This window comes from Castanea sativa, chromosome 8 (assembly GCF_040712315.1).
Source record: "Castanea sativa cultivar Marrone di Chiusa Pesio chromosome 8, ASM4071231v1".
Taxonomy (NCBI): Eukaryota; Viridiplantae; Streptophyta; class Magnoliopsida; order Fagales; family Fagaceae; genus Castanea; species Castanea sativa.
This window is the reverse complement of record NC_134020.1, coordinates 54,972,423-54,988,461: the sequence shown is the minus strand read 5'-3', so window position 1 is coordinate 54,988,461 and position 16,039 is coordinate 54,972,423. Positions and strand designations below refer to the sequence as shown.

Genomic DNA, 16,039 nt, shown 5'->3' with positions numbered 1-16,039 from the left:
CAATTACAATAAAAAAAATGGAGGTCTCTCTCTAGGCCTTTATTAAGGCAGTGGAAATGCAATTTGTGGGGGCCTTTGTAGCCCTAATTTGACAAGCATTGATTTATTTATATTATAAAAGCAGAGTGAGGGCATGTATGTATTCTCCAAATACCATCCAAAAGCAAAATCAACAAAATAACATATCCTTCACATGGAGATGAGTCATGAATGATGATGGTGATGAAGAAATTGTCGAGAATGGGCGGCTCTTTCTCTCTCTCTCACCCTACTTTCTTATCCCATATTTCTAGTTTTGTGTAGGAATGATGTAGCTTTTGTAACAATGAAACTGTATCTAAGACTGTTTATAAGAAATGCCAATGTGGTCACACACACAAATAAAAAAAAGAGAGTTTAGTATGTTGGAAAAATTATATATAATCTAGATAGCAAAAGAAAACGCCAAGAAGATAAACAATAAAAAATTGAGGGAAAAGCCGCACTTTCGGTATACCTTGGCAGATGTTGTCCTCTCACCAAACTTAAGGCCAAACTAATGCTACCAAACACTCCTACTTGTAAATGTGCATGACACATGCCATTGCATATATACCTTTTTTTTTTTTTGGGTTGGAAGATCTCACATTCTCTTTAATTTGTACCATATCCATGTATGTTCTTTTTCAAAGGGATCTCTCAAATGATTCCACCAATGATAATTTTCAAAATAAGATTGTGGGTTGGAATTGGAGCTCGATTAGGGTTAAACAATTATTGGTACGGTTCAATAAGAGGTTATACTACATGCTTTTAATGAAGTTATACGTGTCAATGGTCATATGATTTAATAACATTTTATCCCTCTTTTGAGGTTAAGATTCGAGACTTAAGATTACCCACTTAAAAAAAATTAATTAATTCTAATAAAGTTACCATATAGTCATATCACATATAAAAATGTGTTGATTAATTGTTTATTGTTGATTATTTCGAATGTCAAATTCAAAGAGAAAAAAGAAATGATACAATTCAAATAAGAAATGATACTAGAAAGTCACATTTGTATACCTACAATAATTCTGTATACTTAAATAACTATGTAGCTAATAGAATAATATTAGTTGCTTTCTTTAATTCATATGAGAGTTTTCAAATAGAAAAAAAAAATTATAGGAGTTCTTGAGACTCGTTCAATGTCTTATTAATGTTGCTTTTAGGAGTTTTCAATGAATTCCAAATTTTCAATACAAAAGCAAATTTTATTATATTTTATTTTAAAATAGGAACATCATTTTGAATACAAGAACAACATAGGAATATTCATCTTTCCTTTTTGTGAAACAAGATGAAGCATATATCACAGTCATTTATCTATAAAAATAAATAAATAAATAAATAAATATCTTAATTTTCTTATCCTTTTTTTGTAAAAGTGCATGTATTTACTTTTTCTAAGAGTCAAACCAAACTAAATGGACTGGAACTAGAAGTTCCCAATTAAGACTAAAACAAATTCAGGTGGAACTTGAAGTCGTAAGTCGTCCTGACCTTGCCTAACAACACCAAGTTCTAGACGCTGTCAAAAGCGCGTGAGTCACACCTGCTTAACAACCAAAAGTAAAACCCTTATTTATTATTTTTTTTTATAGGAAAATAAAACCCTTATTAATCGCCTGCAAAATCCATGTATTAATGCTGACTAAGCTGCCAAACACTTTTTTTTAATGAATTTACTGATTGGATTTGATCGCAGTATCAACTTTTAAATAAATATTGATTATTATTATTTTTGTGATCTATTTAAAATATTAATGATGTGACAAAATCAGATTTCAGAATTGATTAATAGGATTTCAAAAGTTATTCTATAAAATTATCCTTAACTATAAATTATGATTCCACTTGATTAAATTTTTTAAGAATACTCCAATTTTTGTTTTCTTCTAATAATTTGATAATTAGGGGATGGACTTAAACTTGGACATTTATATTGGGAAAAAGTTGACCTTTAAATCGATTTGCAAGAAAAGAATTGACCCACTATGTGACGATTAAAAAAATATTTTACAAACTTCTTTTAACTTGTTACGCTCTATTTATTTTGATGAAAAATATTATGTAAATTTTTTTGTGTGTGTGTGTTTTCTTGTGTTTGGTAGTGTAAAAAAAAAAGTGTTATAAGAAAATGATCTCTTTACTTCCTTTATTTAAGTGTGATATGAGATAAAGTTGTTTTTCCATGAATTTTTTTTTTATTTTTAAAAACAACTCAACGTTACACAAAGCTAAATAAGAAAAGTAAAATTATAATTTTTAAACTTTTTTTAAGGTTGCTATCAAACATAAGAAAATGAATTAGTTTCTAAAACATGCTTTTTGGAAAGAGAAATGCATGTTGACAACATTTTTATGACACTTTACCAATAAATTCTAAGTAAATGGTTGTTACTAGTGGGTAAAAAAGTAAATTGATAATGATTTCAAATTAGAACCAACAACAACTTACCGCCTATAATTTATTGTAAAAATATTGTGAACATATTACTACTCTTTTGGAAAATGAATTAGTTTCTAAAAAATGCTTTTTGGAAAGAGAACTGCATGTTGACAACATCTTTACGACATTTTACTAACAAATTCTACGTAATAAGTTGTTATTAGTGGATAAAAAAGTAAATTCAATAATGATTTCAAATTAGAACCAACAACAGTTTACCGCCTAAAATTTGTTGTAAAAATATTGTAAACATAGCACTGCTCTTTTAAAAAATGATTCATTAAAAAAAAAAGTAAAATATTAATATCAAAACAAACAAAGCACAGTAACATGGCCTTTTAAAGAAATCATATAACTTATTTTAATAATGCACCTCGATAGTTTTATGAATCATCATGTAGTGGATTAAGGAAGATTCCTTCAAACTAGTTTGAAAAAAAAAACTTTATCATTTTTATTAGAAACATTACTTTTTAGTTTTTATAGAACAGCTCTATATCCATCCATTTTGAAATAAAAAGGGTTAAACTTTAGTAGATTAAAAAATCCGATTTATTCATCCTAAAATGAGTGGATAACACACTGCAAAAGAATTCTAGAGAGAGAGAGAGAGAGAGAGAGAGAAAGAAAAGAAAAGCAGGAAGGTAGAGTAGGAGACAAGAAAAATATAAAAGAAAAACCTGAATGAAGCATCATGGTGACCAATCAACAGTTCCCAATTAATGTGTAATTAAAAACCAAACCCACCCCCCCCCATTAGGAAAATCATAGAAAGAGAAAATCATCTTAAACAACATTAAACTAATATTCAAGCAAGCAAAGCAAAGCCAGCAATTGCAAGAGAGAGAAAGAGAAAGAAAGAAAGAAAGAAAGAAAAAGTGCTTTCTCTTACTGCTTTTTTTTTCCTCTCTCTCTGTTCTTAAACAAATAATAAGGTAGAGAAGAAAAACAAAGAGAAAAAGAAAAGCAAAGAAACTATAGATAGTTGAAAGAAAGAAAGAAAGAAAGAAAGAAAAATATAGAGTTAAGGGAAGAAGAAATGGTTGTCGAGAAACGAGCCATTTCCACCTCCGATAGAAAGGGAACCTTCTCCGTACTCCTTCTTTTCCTTCTTCTGATTCTCATTCTACCCAGTATTTAAAACACAATAACACAAAAACACACACTCTGTTTTCCTTTCCTTTCTTTTCTTTTCTTTTCTTTTCTCTCTCACATGCTGTTTCCTTTCTCTTCTTCTTCAACAACAACGGGGAAAACGGTGTCGTTTTGGGGTTTTGGATGGTTCGTTACACTGTTGTATCACTGTTGCGATGCTCGAAACGATTACCGGATGCATTCTTGAAGACTCCGGAATCGGTTAGGGTTTTTTCTTAATTTTTGCGAACTGTTTTTTTTTTAAGGTTGATTTTTAATTTAAGGTAAAAAAAAGAAAAATTATATATATATTGTTGTTGTTGTTGTTGTTGTTCGTTTGTTTGTTGGATTGAGAGATGTGTGATGTGTTTTTTTTGTTGTTGTAAATAAACATATTTTGTGTTTTTTGGAGAAATATATGTAAAAGCAAAAAACAAAAAAACCGAAAAAAAAAGAGACACACATCCGAATCACCCGCTATTTTTATTGTGGGGTTTTAGTTTTTATTATCAAAATTTGTTTTTTTTTTGTTTTTTAATTTTTTTTTTATTATACCAAAAAAGAGTTTAAGAGATACTAAATTTAGGAGGAGGAAGAGGTGAAGGGGATTTTGCTATTGGGTTAGTTTTGAAATTCTATGGGAATACCTGATAGGTCCCTAACAGATCTAATAGTGAAGTTTAGGTCTTGGGTTTCTTGGGTAGCAAGTGATTCTAAGGGATTTGAAATGCTTACTAGTGATTCCAAAATGGGTTGTCGTTGTTGTGAGTGCAATATGAAGCTTAGTCAGAATAGTTACTCTTGCCGGAGTTGTGGCAGGTGGGTGTGTGGGAAATGTATCCGGGGCTATGAGGTTGAGACGGGTGCTGGTGTTGGTGGTGGGAGTATGAGTATTAAGTGGTGCAACTTTTGTAGTGGAAAGCGTGGAGAAGGTGTTATTATGGGGAGGAAGGGTGGAGGTAGTAGTGAGAAAGTGCATCCTGCTGTGTCTCCACTAGAGAGCCCACGAGAGAGCCCTGAGCCACCATCACCACCACCACCTTATTTTTGTAGAAGTGGAGAAGGAATCAGGAGTGAATCTATTCGGAGTGATCGACTTGCTCACTATCTTGAAACCCGGGAATTTGGGTATTCGCCAAATGCAATGATCAGCAGCAGGAGCATGATGATGCTGTCCTCTTTTAGCGGTCACCCATCTCCTGAATCTGTTCGTCGATCTCCCTACAGGTAATCCCACATGGTTATTCGTGTTTTTGAAAGTTTGTTTAGTTAGATGAAGTTAAAGGGTATTAGAGTTTGCTATATGTTTTACCTCTAAGTGAAATGAATTTTTGTATTGTTGTTTGCTTTGTAAATGTGTACTGCCAAAGATAATTGAATTTTATTTGAGTATCCTTGATGTTATTATTATCTTGTCAATAGTCCTATTTTGTAAGACCAACTAATGTGTTGATACTTTAGAACTCAAAATTTTGACATATGATTCCCTTGTGTAATGAAAAAAATCCCATTATCTTTTATTAAAGTCAGTTTGTCAACGTGTGAGTAAATCTCTATTTACTAATGTAGGAGTGATGAAGACGAAGCAGAGGATTCTGGGAAGCAATTTTTCAGCCCATCAAGTGAATACTGTCATGATAACTCAGATATAGATTCAAGTAGTCTTAGTGCTAGACATGAGTTTTACAGTTGTAGGTCAGTGGGATCAAGCCCTTCGGACAGCCCCTCTAGGATTACTTTTACTTCTAATAGAGTTGGGCATCCTGTACAGCAGGGGCAAGAGGGAAGCCCTTATTCTCAGAATGTTGGTCCCTTTATTCAACCAATCATGGCTATTTTGAGAAAGCCTGATTTAGGGTCTGAGGATCCAGATAACAATGATGATTGCTCTGATGACTTGGCAATTTTTCGGAACCCGAATGAGGAGTCTCAAAGGCCATTGGATTTTGAAAACAATGGTCTTATCTGGTTTCCCCCACTGCCTGATGATGAAAATGATGAGGCGGAGAGTAATTTCTTTTCATATGACGATGATGACGATGATATGGGGGATTCAGGTGCAATGTTCTCATCCAGTAGCAGCCTTGTTAGTGTGTTTCCAGCAAAGGAAAAACAAAATGAGGGTAATAAGGAACCTCTCAGGGCAGTGGTACACGGGCATTTTAGGGCTCTTGTGTCACAGCTCTTACAGGGGGAGGGTATTAAAGTGGGCAAAGAGAATGATGTTGAGGACTGGCTTGACATAGTTACGACATTAGCATGGCACGCAGCAAATTTTGTTAAACCAGATACTAGCAGAGGAGGCAGCATGGATCCTGTTGATTATGTAAAGGTTAAATGTGCAGCATCAGGAAGTCCAAGTGAGAGGTATGATGTGTTTAAGGTTTTTCAGATACTCGTTTTATAAATAGTTCAGATCCTTTCCTTTGCAGGTCTATGCCATTAAAGTTGTGGATTTGTTGTGTGCAGCACCCTTATAAAGGGAGTAGTTTGTACCAAAAATATCAAGCACAAGCGTATGACCTCTCAATACAAAAATCCCAGATTACTTCTTTTAGGAGGAGCCCTTGAATACCAGAAAGTTCCAAATGAGTTGGCATCTTTTGATACATTGCTACAGCAGGTTTTTTTTTTTTATTTATTTAAATGCACTGATCTCTTTATTCATGCAGTGGAATAAAAAGTTATAGGGATGAACTACTGAACTTTGCTTTTTTGATAGGAAAAGGATCATCTCAAGATGATTATTCGGAAGATTGAGAATCTTCGACCAAATGTTCTGCTGGTAGAAAAAAGTGTATCTTCATATGCCCAAGAACAACTGCTAGCTAGGGAAATCTCGTTAGTGTTGAATGTTAAGAGGCCATTACTGGAGCGTATAGCCCAATGTACTGGTGCTATTATTACTCCATCAATTGATAAAATATCTATGGCGCGGTTGGGACATTGTGAACTGTTCCGGTTAGAGAGAGTGTCTGAAGAACATGAGACTGCAAATCAGTTCAACAAAAAACCATCTAAAACCTTGATGTTTTTTGAAGGTTGTCCTAGGCGCTTAGGTTGCACGGTAATATTTTCTATTTAGGAAAGAGCATGCTTCCTCTCTCTCTTGTTATATTTTATTTATTTTGCGTGTTAAATTGATTGGGGCTATCTGCCAGTATTTCAAGCTGTACCACTTTTATTGGTATTGCCTTACGATTGGAATTTCCATGTATTGGTTAAATCCATAGTATGAAAATACTAGGTTCTGTCTCTGATCAGATTGTTGTGGTTCATTTGCAGGTCTTGCTGAAGGGCACATGTCGTGACGAACTAAAGAAAGTTAAACATGTTGTTCAATATGCAGTATTTGCAGCCTATCATTTATCTCTTGAGACATCCTTTCTTGCTGATGAGGGTGCTAGTCTGCCTAAGATGACCCTTAAACACTCAATTGCTGTACCGGAGAGAACAACAACACCTGATCTAGTTATTTCTGTAGTCCCTAATTCTTTTGCTTCAACCAGTTGCCCAGAAGTGACTGATGACTCTGTTCAAGATGAAGAAATTGTGGGTCTCAATCCAGCAATTAAAGGATTGGAATTATTGGGTAGGCATCTTGATCCTGTTCATCCAACTGGTTCCATGGACTGTAGGGTTGGAACTGCACCATCTGATGCATGCTATGATGATTTAACATCTAGTCTGGGTTTGGATTCAAGCGCTTTAAATCAGTGTGAGGACTTTAAATCAATGGCCCAAGATCAGATGCTTGCTGGGGAGATGAATGGTTCTACAAGATCTGAAAGGGCTGATGAAAACGAAGTCTCTAGTGAATACTTTTCAGCCGCTGAAACTCACCAGAGTATACTGGTATCATTTTCAAGCCATTGTGTGCTGAAAGGAATTGTATGTGAACGCTCTCGGCTCCTGCGCATAAAGTTTTATGGTTGTTTTGATAAGCCTCTAGGGAGATATCTGCGTGATGACCTGTTTGCCAAGGTAAATCTTTTTTGTTGCCTTTCGTTTAAACTTCTTTTATTTATTCTCTTTTACTAAATTTCAGTTATAAAGTGGAATTATGTTGGTTAATAGAACTTGTAATTGCCAGACATGTTGCTGTCGATCATGTAAAGAGCCAGTTGAGGCCCATGTCCTATGTTTCACTCATCCGCAGGGAAATCTTACAATCAATGTTAGATGCCTTCCGGATATAATACTGCCTGGGGAACGGGATGGCAAGATCTGGATGTGGCACCGATGCCTAAGGTGTGCCCATGTGGATGGAGTTCCACCAGCTACTCGTAGAGTGGTTATGTCAGATGCTGCCTGGGGTCTTTCTTTTGGAAAGTTCTTGGAACTTAGCTTTTCAAACCATGCAACTGCTAATCGTGTTGCACCCTGTGGTCATTCATTGCAAAGGGACTGTCTCCGTTACTATGGGTAAATTCTATCAGATTTGGAACTTTAGTTAAATTTCAGTTGTTGAATTAGTGATTGTTGACAATCAAATTCAACAGGTTTGGGAGCATGGTTGCATTTTTCCGGTATTCCCCTATCGATATTCTTTCTGTTCATTTGCCACCGCCAGTGCTTGAATTCAATGGCCATGTTCAACATGAGTGGACAAGAAAAGAGGCTGCAGAGGTGTCTTAATGAACCTGAAATTTTATTTACACAATTATTTTGGACTGATGATAAATAAGTAAACATAAAGCTAATATAGTATCTTTTTGAGTATTTGGGATCACTATTTTATTAACCTAATACCTTTTGCTACAGCTTGTCCATAAAATGGAGACCTTGTATGCCGAGATATCTGATGTACTTGAAAGCTTGGAAGAAAAATGTAAGTCTTTTGGAAATGAATGTTCAGACACGAATGACTTACAGGGCCACATGATGGAGCTGAAAGACTTGCTTAAAAAGGAAAGAAATGATTACAATGTATGTGCTGACGATATTTAATATTCTCATTACAGGATTCCTGGTTCTAAAACCTTGTAGAGTGCCTGTATTTTCTTATTTTGTTTTTCAAGTAATATTATTCTTAGCTTATAATTGTCTCCTTGTTAATAGGGTTTGCTTCAACCGGCTATTATGGAGACTTCACAGCCAGACTGGTTGGTTGGAGACATTCTGGAATTGAATCGCTTGAGACGCTCTCTTTTAGTTGCTTCACATGTATGGGATCAGCGGCTTTGTTCATTGGACTCTCTCCTTAAAAAGAGTTCTATTTCAAAGGCTGCACAAGGGGATGCATCTTATGCCAAACTGAAAGAGCTGAAGAGTGAGTTATCACATAAGGATGGCATGCTTGGCACTGGGTATGAAGATTCTGACACTTCAAAATTACATGAGTCTCCTGGCAATAATTTGCAGTCAGAGCAGGAGCAACCTAATGTACCACCCTTTGAACCTTCTGTTGCTGTAGATTCGATGTTAACCACATGTCATCATCATGTCAGAGAGGAGGAAAAACGTTCAGATGGGGAAGTTAGTGTAAATAAGACACTAAGTGAAAGCTTATCCCCCAATGAGTCCACTCTATCTGAGAGAATAGATTTGGCTTGGACGGGTACTAATCAACCTGCAATGAAGGCTCAACTTCATTCATCACATGCAGATGAACTCCAAGCTGGATCTGTCAGGCAGATTAGTCAAAATGATAATCCTCCTTTTAGAAGGTTAATGTCACCAATGAGAGTTCATTCTTTTGATTCTGCATTACGAGTCCAAGAAAGAATCCGGAAGGGATTGACTCCCTCTTCCTTGCATTTGTCGACATTTAGATCTTTCCATGCCTCTGGAGATTACAGGAGTATGGTGAGAGATCCTGTTTCCAATGTAATGAGGACTTACTCCCAAATGCTGCCATGGGAGACACGGAAGTTAAACTTAACAGTCAGTTCCACACCAACATTTATCTCCTCCGCATCTCATATGGCTGAAGGTGCTCGGCTGCTGCTTACGCAAACTGGCCACAGCGATATAGTTATTGCCGTATATGAAAATGAACCCACTAGTATAATTTCGTATGCCCTTAGTTCCAAGGAGTATAATGAATGGGTTGCTGATCATTTGAATGAGCATGAGGGAAGCTGGAGTCCCCATGAGAGCAGTAAAGAAGATTCTGCAGTTTCCGCCTTTTCTGCCTGGCAGTCTTTCGGGTCTTTGGAGTTTGATTATATCCATTATGGTAGTTATGGATCTGAGGATGCTTCATCATCTATGGGTACGTTTTTTAAGGATCCCAAAAGACCTCCACATTTAACAATATCTTTTGAGGATGAGTTTTCAACTGCTGGAGGCAAAGTAAAGTTTTCAGTCACTTGTTATTTTGCCAAGCAATTTGACTCTCTAAGAAAAAATTGCTGCCCTAGTGAAGTGGATTTTGTGCGATCCTTGAGCCGCTGCCGGACATGGAGTGCACAAGGGGGGAAAAGCAATGTATATTTTGCCAAGTCATTGGATGAAAGATTCATTATAAAACAGGTTACAAAAACTGAGTTGGATTCCTTTGTGGATTTTGCACCTCAATATTTTAAATATTTGACAGAATCTCTTATCTCGAGAAGCCCAACTTGCCTTGCAAAAATTCTTGGCATTTATCAGGTTAGGCCTAACTCTTTGCTTGTTTGGTGTGTGTGTGTGTGTGTGTGTGTGTGTGCCTGCACTTGGGTGGGTTAATCTGGGTATGTGGTGCAAAGACCAACAATAGTATCTTCTTGTGATTCTCATCTTAGTGATGTGATGGCAGGTCTCTGTAAAACATCTAAAAGGTGGTAAGGAAACAAAAATGGATTTGATGGTGATGGAGAACCTCTTTTTCAAGAGAAATATCTCAAGGGTTTATGATCTCAAGGGCTCTGCACGAGCTCGTTATAATTCAGATACAACAGGGACAAACAAAGTACTGCTAGATATGAATTTGTTGGACTTACGTACAAAACCTATATTTCTTGGAAGCAAGGCAAAGAGAAGCCTAGAAAGAGCTGTCTGGAATGATACATCGTTTTTGGCGGTAATCTTTTTTCTTTTTAATCTTCTAATTGTTAGAATAGCATCAAATTTGATCCTAACTGAAATCAGAACAAAAGTTAATGGTTTAATTTGTCTTATAATTGTGGATATAGTCCGCATTGACATTCCCTAGGTTTCTGAAACTTACTCTTTTGAGGTTTTAGAAATCATTGACATCCCCTTGGTTTCATATTTCTTATGATGCATCTGTTCAATTTAAATTCGAATCAAGTAGCTAGTTATATGTAGAACATTTTATTTGGTTTTGAGCTTAATAACTTGAAATGGATAACTATGTCAAAATATTGTTCAACACAGTTAAATCTGCTAACAGGATCTTTGCCCATTTGTATAGTCCATGGGAGGTAATGCCAATATGAAATCCATGGTGTCTGGTTATTGTCAATATTTTACCTAAATATAAAGTGTAAGGTTGGAATTGGATAGGATTCCCACAAAAAAAAAAAAATCATAAAATGGCTTTTAGATTTCGTTGTCATTAAAGCACTATTTAATATATAATGATTTTTTTTCCCGTCTCATGTTTGTTCAGTCTGTGGGTGTTATGGACTATTCCCTGCTGGTTGGGGTGGACGACGAACGCAAAGAGCTGGTTTTAGGGATCATTGATTTCATGAGACAGTATACCTGGGACAAACATTTGGAGACGTGGGTGAAGGCATTTGGAATACTTGGTGGTCCAAAAAATGCTTCCCCCACCATTATTTCTCCCATACAATACAAGAAAAGATTCCGAAAGGCAATGACTACCTATTTTCGCACTGTACCTAATCAATGGTCTTCATGAACTGCTTCATTGCAATTTTTTTGTTAACACTCCAAAATGAATCTGTTTGTCAATAAAGAATGGGGGGGATTGTAATTGCAGATAAATGGAAAGTATTCCTCCTATGAATTCTTCTTTCTTTCTTTTTTCTTCTTGTTTTGTACACTGTATATGGGCTGAACTGGCCCAAATGTGAGGCTTTACACTGAAATCAAGAAGAGATAGTTATATTGTTGGTCTGCTTTTGTGTCTCAAAATTGCTCTCACATTAATTGTTTATCACATGAAAACTAACATGTTATTGTGAGTTTGGCGCATACTCTGACTCTCTATGCCATTTCCTGCAACTAACCAAATGTTCGCTTTCCGGCCTTGCTGCGAGTTGTTGATGGTGTGTAGAAATTTAGGTGGATGTCCTAATTGCTGTTTAATGAGAAAGTTAATCCAAATGCTTTAATAATCCAGGAATTGATCTAGCAACCAAGATAGGTACAATGTTAAATTCTTTAAACTCACGGGTTTGGTTTATGACTGCATAAATTAGTAGATCACTTCCAAACAATGTGGTACTCATGAGACTGTTGTGTTGCAACTGTAGCTTCATACTCTGCACATGTACATTGATTAGGTCTCACGTGAGACTCATGTTGCCATCACATCGTGGTAACATGAATCATGAATCATGACTTTGGCACATGATAATAATCCATTTTGCAAGAAAAGAAAACGTTATTTTCCTTTTGCACCATTCATATTTTTTAACTTACCTTCCTTGATGCATAATAATAGTACGGAGTGCAGGGTTTAAAAAAAATTATTTATTTATTTTATTATTATGGGGGGGGGGGGGGGGGTTTAGTTTAAATATGGGGATATGACTCTGAATCTAACCTTTGGATCATATGGCCATTGGTTTAATGTATATTATCAAAACTTTGCCAAGTATCCCAAAGTATTCAACAACAATTCTTCTCTCTTGGCGCATTATAGAGGATTACATAAAATACACATTTCGATTGACTTTATGAGTTGATCAGATTTAAAATCTATCATTGATTCTAGTTAATTTAATTGATAAAATTTCTTAGCAATTAAAAGATTCATGTTTTTGCCAGCCTTATAGGCTGTGGCATCAACTTTATGTTGTGTTCTTCTTTTTTTCCTATTTATCCATTTTTTTTTAATTAAGTGAGACATACGTTATTTTAACCTTAACAAACACCGCACGGTGCTGGTTATCATTTTGCTATCTATCTATCTATCTATAATAAATCCAAAAAAAAGAGAGAAAGAAAGTATGGACTATGGAGTCAACCAAAAATAATATGGTAGAGTTTGATAGCAAATTGTGTTGTACATTTACGAATATGAAATTATAAATGAGGCGGCTAGTCATGCTTTTAGTAAATTTGAAATAAAAGCAGAGAGAGAATTAGGGAACAAGGTCTCCTCCTTTTTGCTCACACTTAGGCAACTTTGTCGATGTTTCCTCCTTTTTCAGCTTTCCTTTGTTCAAAGTTGAAAGTTGAAACAGCCCCGAATCCAAAAAGGGCACCAGCAAATCAAGAACTCCATTCACATGCATGCACATGTCCTGGACTCTCTTACATGTGTAAAGTAGTAATCAATTAATCATGCATATCATCAAGAGATAGAGATGAAGTTTCTGTCAATGCTCTTTGTACTAAAATCTTTTTACACGTGCCAAAGTCATCTGGAAGGTTTCTTCACATGACTCGTTTGCTTTAAAGCTGAAATCTTTGCGCTGAAACTTCAATATATCTAGTGCATGCATGTATGTATATGTTACACTTTCATTGAATCAATTGCTGCAACCAGCTGCATCCTATAATATACATTAGATTATTTTATTTTAGATAATATACATTATTAGACAATTAGTCATGTTGAATAGTACCATTTTCATGACCAGAGCATTTTTATTAATTAAGCCTTTTTTATTTATACATATTTTACATAGCCTAATGGGTTTGGACGCACAACTTTTTTCTTTTATCCCATCATTATCAACAAATAAAGGAGTGAGGATTTGGATCCAAATTATTATCTATGGTAATTGCATTAAGTCAGAGTGCCATCATTTTCATCATATATATAATGAAAAGACGAGTATGAAGATAAATTCAATACATTATAAGCCAAAGCAAACTCAAAAAATACTGAATTTTCCTCTACCCAAGTTACATAAGAATCTAAATCCCTAGCATATTGAGCTAAAATATATGCTGGTTTATTTTCTAATTGTTTTACATGCAACACTTGCACCGAGCAAAAATCTTGTAACCTAAGACATATGCTTGAAACAATGTTGCTAAACCAACTGGAGGAGTAGTCAGACCTCTCACATCATCATATACTACAAGAGAGTCACATTCAAAATGAGCATCCCTTATACCAACATCCCAAGCAAAATCTATTAAATATAAAAAGCAGGAATCGTGTTGTTGTAACCTAAGTTTGTGTCATATATATCACCCTCATTTGAAAGAAAAATGAAATATTAGTATATATTTAGCTTTCCACCTTAACAATACTTTGTATTTATGTCAAAACAATAATTCATGTCATATGCAAATAAGATAATTGTATTTATTTTCTAATATTAATTATCTATAAGTGGTATACTAATTATTTATTTAAAATAAATTTAAATTGTTATTTTTTTTCTGAAATTTATATAAAAAACAATTGGTTGTTGATTCTCTGGAGAGAGCCCAACACAATATGGTGTAGCTTTGATCTCACTAGGCTTGGAAGCCCAAAATGCCCAAGTCTAGGCCTAATCGGGTAAATCCCACACATAAAAAAGCGCCCCGAATAAATTTTAGGTTCCTATGTATGTTAGTGCTTCATTCCTTTAGACATCGTGTCCTGTAATGCTCTTAATGCAAATGGTTTCCAATTAAGATGCAATTTGTTAAGCGTTGTATTGTCTGTTAGATTCTCCTTTTTCTTTTCTTTTTTGGGAATAATACTCTTTTAGGCAAGGTGTTTTACATGGTGTATTATTGTATACTGAAATCACGAGTTAAACCCATATTTTCAATTATAAAAGTATACAGTTGTTTAAAAGAAACAGTACAGCATATGGCCATGAGGCCAGTGGGCCTTGGGCCTTGGCCCTAACACACTCCTAAGATACTCTCAAGCCCAAATCCAATGGTAAGCCCATTCAATTGATTGCAAGTTATACAGGCCTGTGCCGAGCATGTATAGTTGGTCGGAAGACATACTTACTCGAAATAACCCGTGACCTCGACAGCTCAGTATTGCCTTGAGGAATATTGTTGCCGAGCAACCTTTTGGAAGCTGGAATAAGTTTCCACGTCATTACCACTATTTCCAATAAAGCATATTCCTTGTCAGGAATAATCAAATCGGGTCTCATCTATATGAGTGAGACTGAAAAGTAACCATGAGCACCCCACCAACCTCGAGTTATAAATATGAGAAGAGAGTAGAGAGAGGAGGTTGGTCATTTTGAGTAAAAATACACAATTAGAGAGAGAGAATACTATAAGAGGAGAGGAGGAAATTTCACAAAAGGGAGAGGTATAATATTGAGGAGCTCGGTAGGAGTTGCCCGTGTTAGGAAACTCATTTACCTACTATACAAATAAGTTGTGAGCCCAATCCTAGGCCCAGTCCATCAAGGAAATTTTGGGCACGCACAAAAACAATAATTTTTTTAATATTTCATTATTTAAGGAATCGTATTAAAGTTTTTGTTGGGCTATGTGGAGCCTAATTGTATTTGATTTGGATTAAGACCCGATCCGATATAAAAGTGTTACGGTTTTTCAACAGAAGATTTTTTGAGACTTAGTTGATGGAGCAGAGGCTTGGCCCATATTTAGCTCATTATGAATCCTTAGAGCAAGATATAAATATCGTTGTTTCATATTAGGGTTTGTCGTGTTGTTTTGAGAGAGAAAAATTGTACTTTATTTTTTCCTGAAAATAGTGAAATCAATATAACTCTATAGGCGTAGGCAAATTGCCGAATTACGTAAATATTATCTTGTGTGATTGTTTTCTTTGACGCATATTCTCTTTCTCTTTTATATATATCTCACAAATCTGGGAATTGGGTTAATTTCCTAACAATGTTGCCATTCTAATTATTATAAGTATTATATTACCTGTTGTGGCTTTGGTTCATGCATGTATCTGCTTTCTGTTACCCATATAATTTTTGTTCCATTTAAACTACATCCATGGCTAAAGACATCTTGATAAGAAGAACCAAGAAGAAATGAAAAGTTTACCAAGAGTCATTGTAAAGTTAAAGTTGTTGCATGTACCATAATATATATCTCCTCAATAAGTAGATTATATATGTATCCCTATAAGCTTTTATTTAGCATCCAACAGCTTCTTTGTTACATGTACAAAAGTAACACACTACACACTGAGTATTGATTGGTTAGGTATGCCCTCTGATTGGGTAGAGACTAGAGAGTGCATAATGGTCCTGAGTCTAGATTGTGTGTTCTCTGCCTCACTTCAAATGCCCATCTAGGTTATTTGATCATCTGCTAAGAAGCTTGAACAGCTATTTGAATCTCTGCTTCAGTCATTGGCAAGAAACTCACTCGCTTCTGCATTTTCTA

The 16,039-nt window shown here is 35.2% G+C and overlaps 1 protein-coding gene across 1 annotated transcript; it reads left to right on the top strand.

Moving 5' to 3' along the window:
* The first annotated feature begins 3,267 nt into the window (after window positions 1-3,267).
* Window positions 3,268-11,644, top strand: LOC142605540 (putative 1-phosphatidylinositol-3-phosphate 5-kinase FAB1C). The gene is made up of 11 exons (XM_075776942.1): window positions 3,268-4,840; window positions 5,183-5,980; window positions 6,083-6,236; window positions 6,336-6,680; window positions 6,899-7,597; window positions 7,707-8,038; window positions 8,116-8,242; window positions 8,378-8,542; window positions 8,675-10,210; window positions 10,356-10,619; window positions 11,172-11,644. The coding sequence occupies exons 1-11, from the start codon at window positions 4,251-4,253 to the stop codon at window positions 11,424-11,426; spliced, it is 5,265 nt and encodes a 1,754-aa protein (XP_075633057.1). The 5' UTR covers window positions 3,268-4,250; the 3' UTR covers window positions 11,427-11,644.
* Window positions 11,645-16,039: the final 4,395 nt, after the last annotated feature.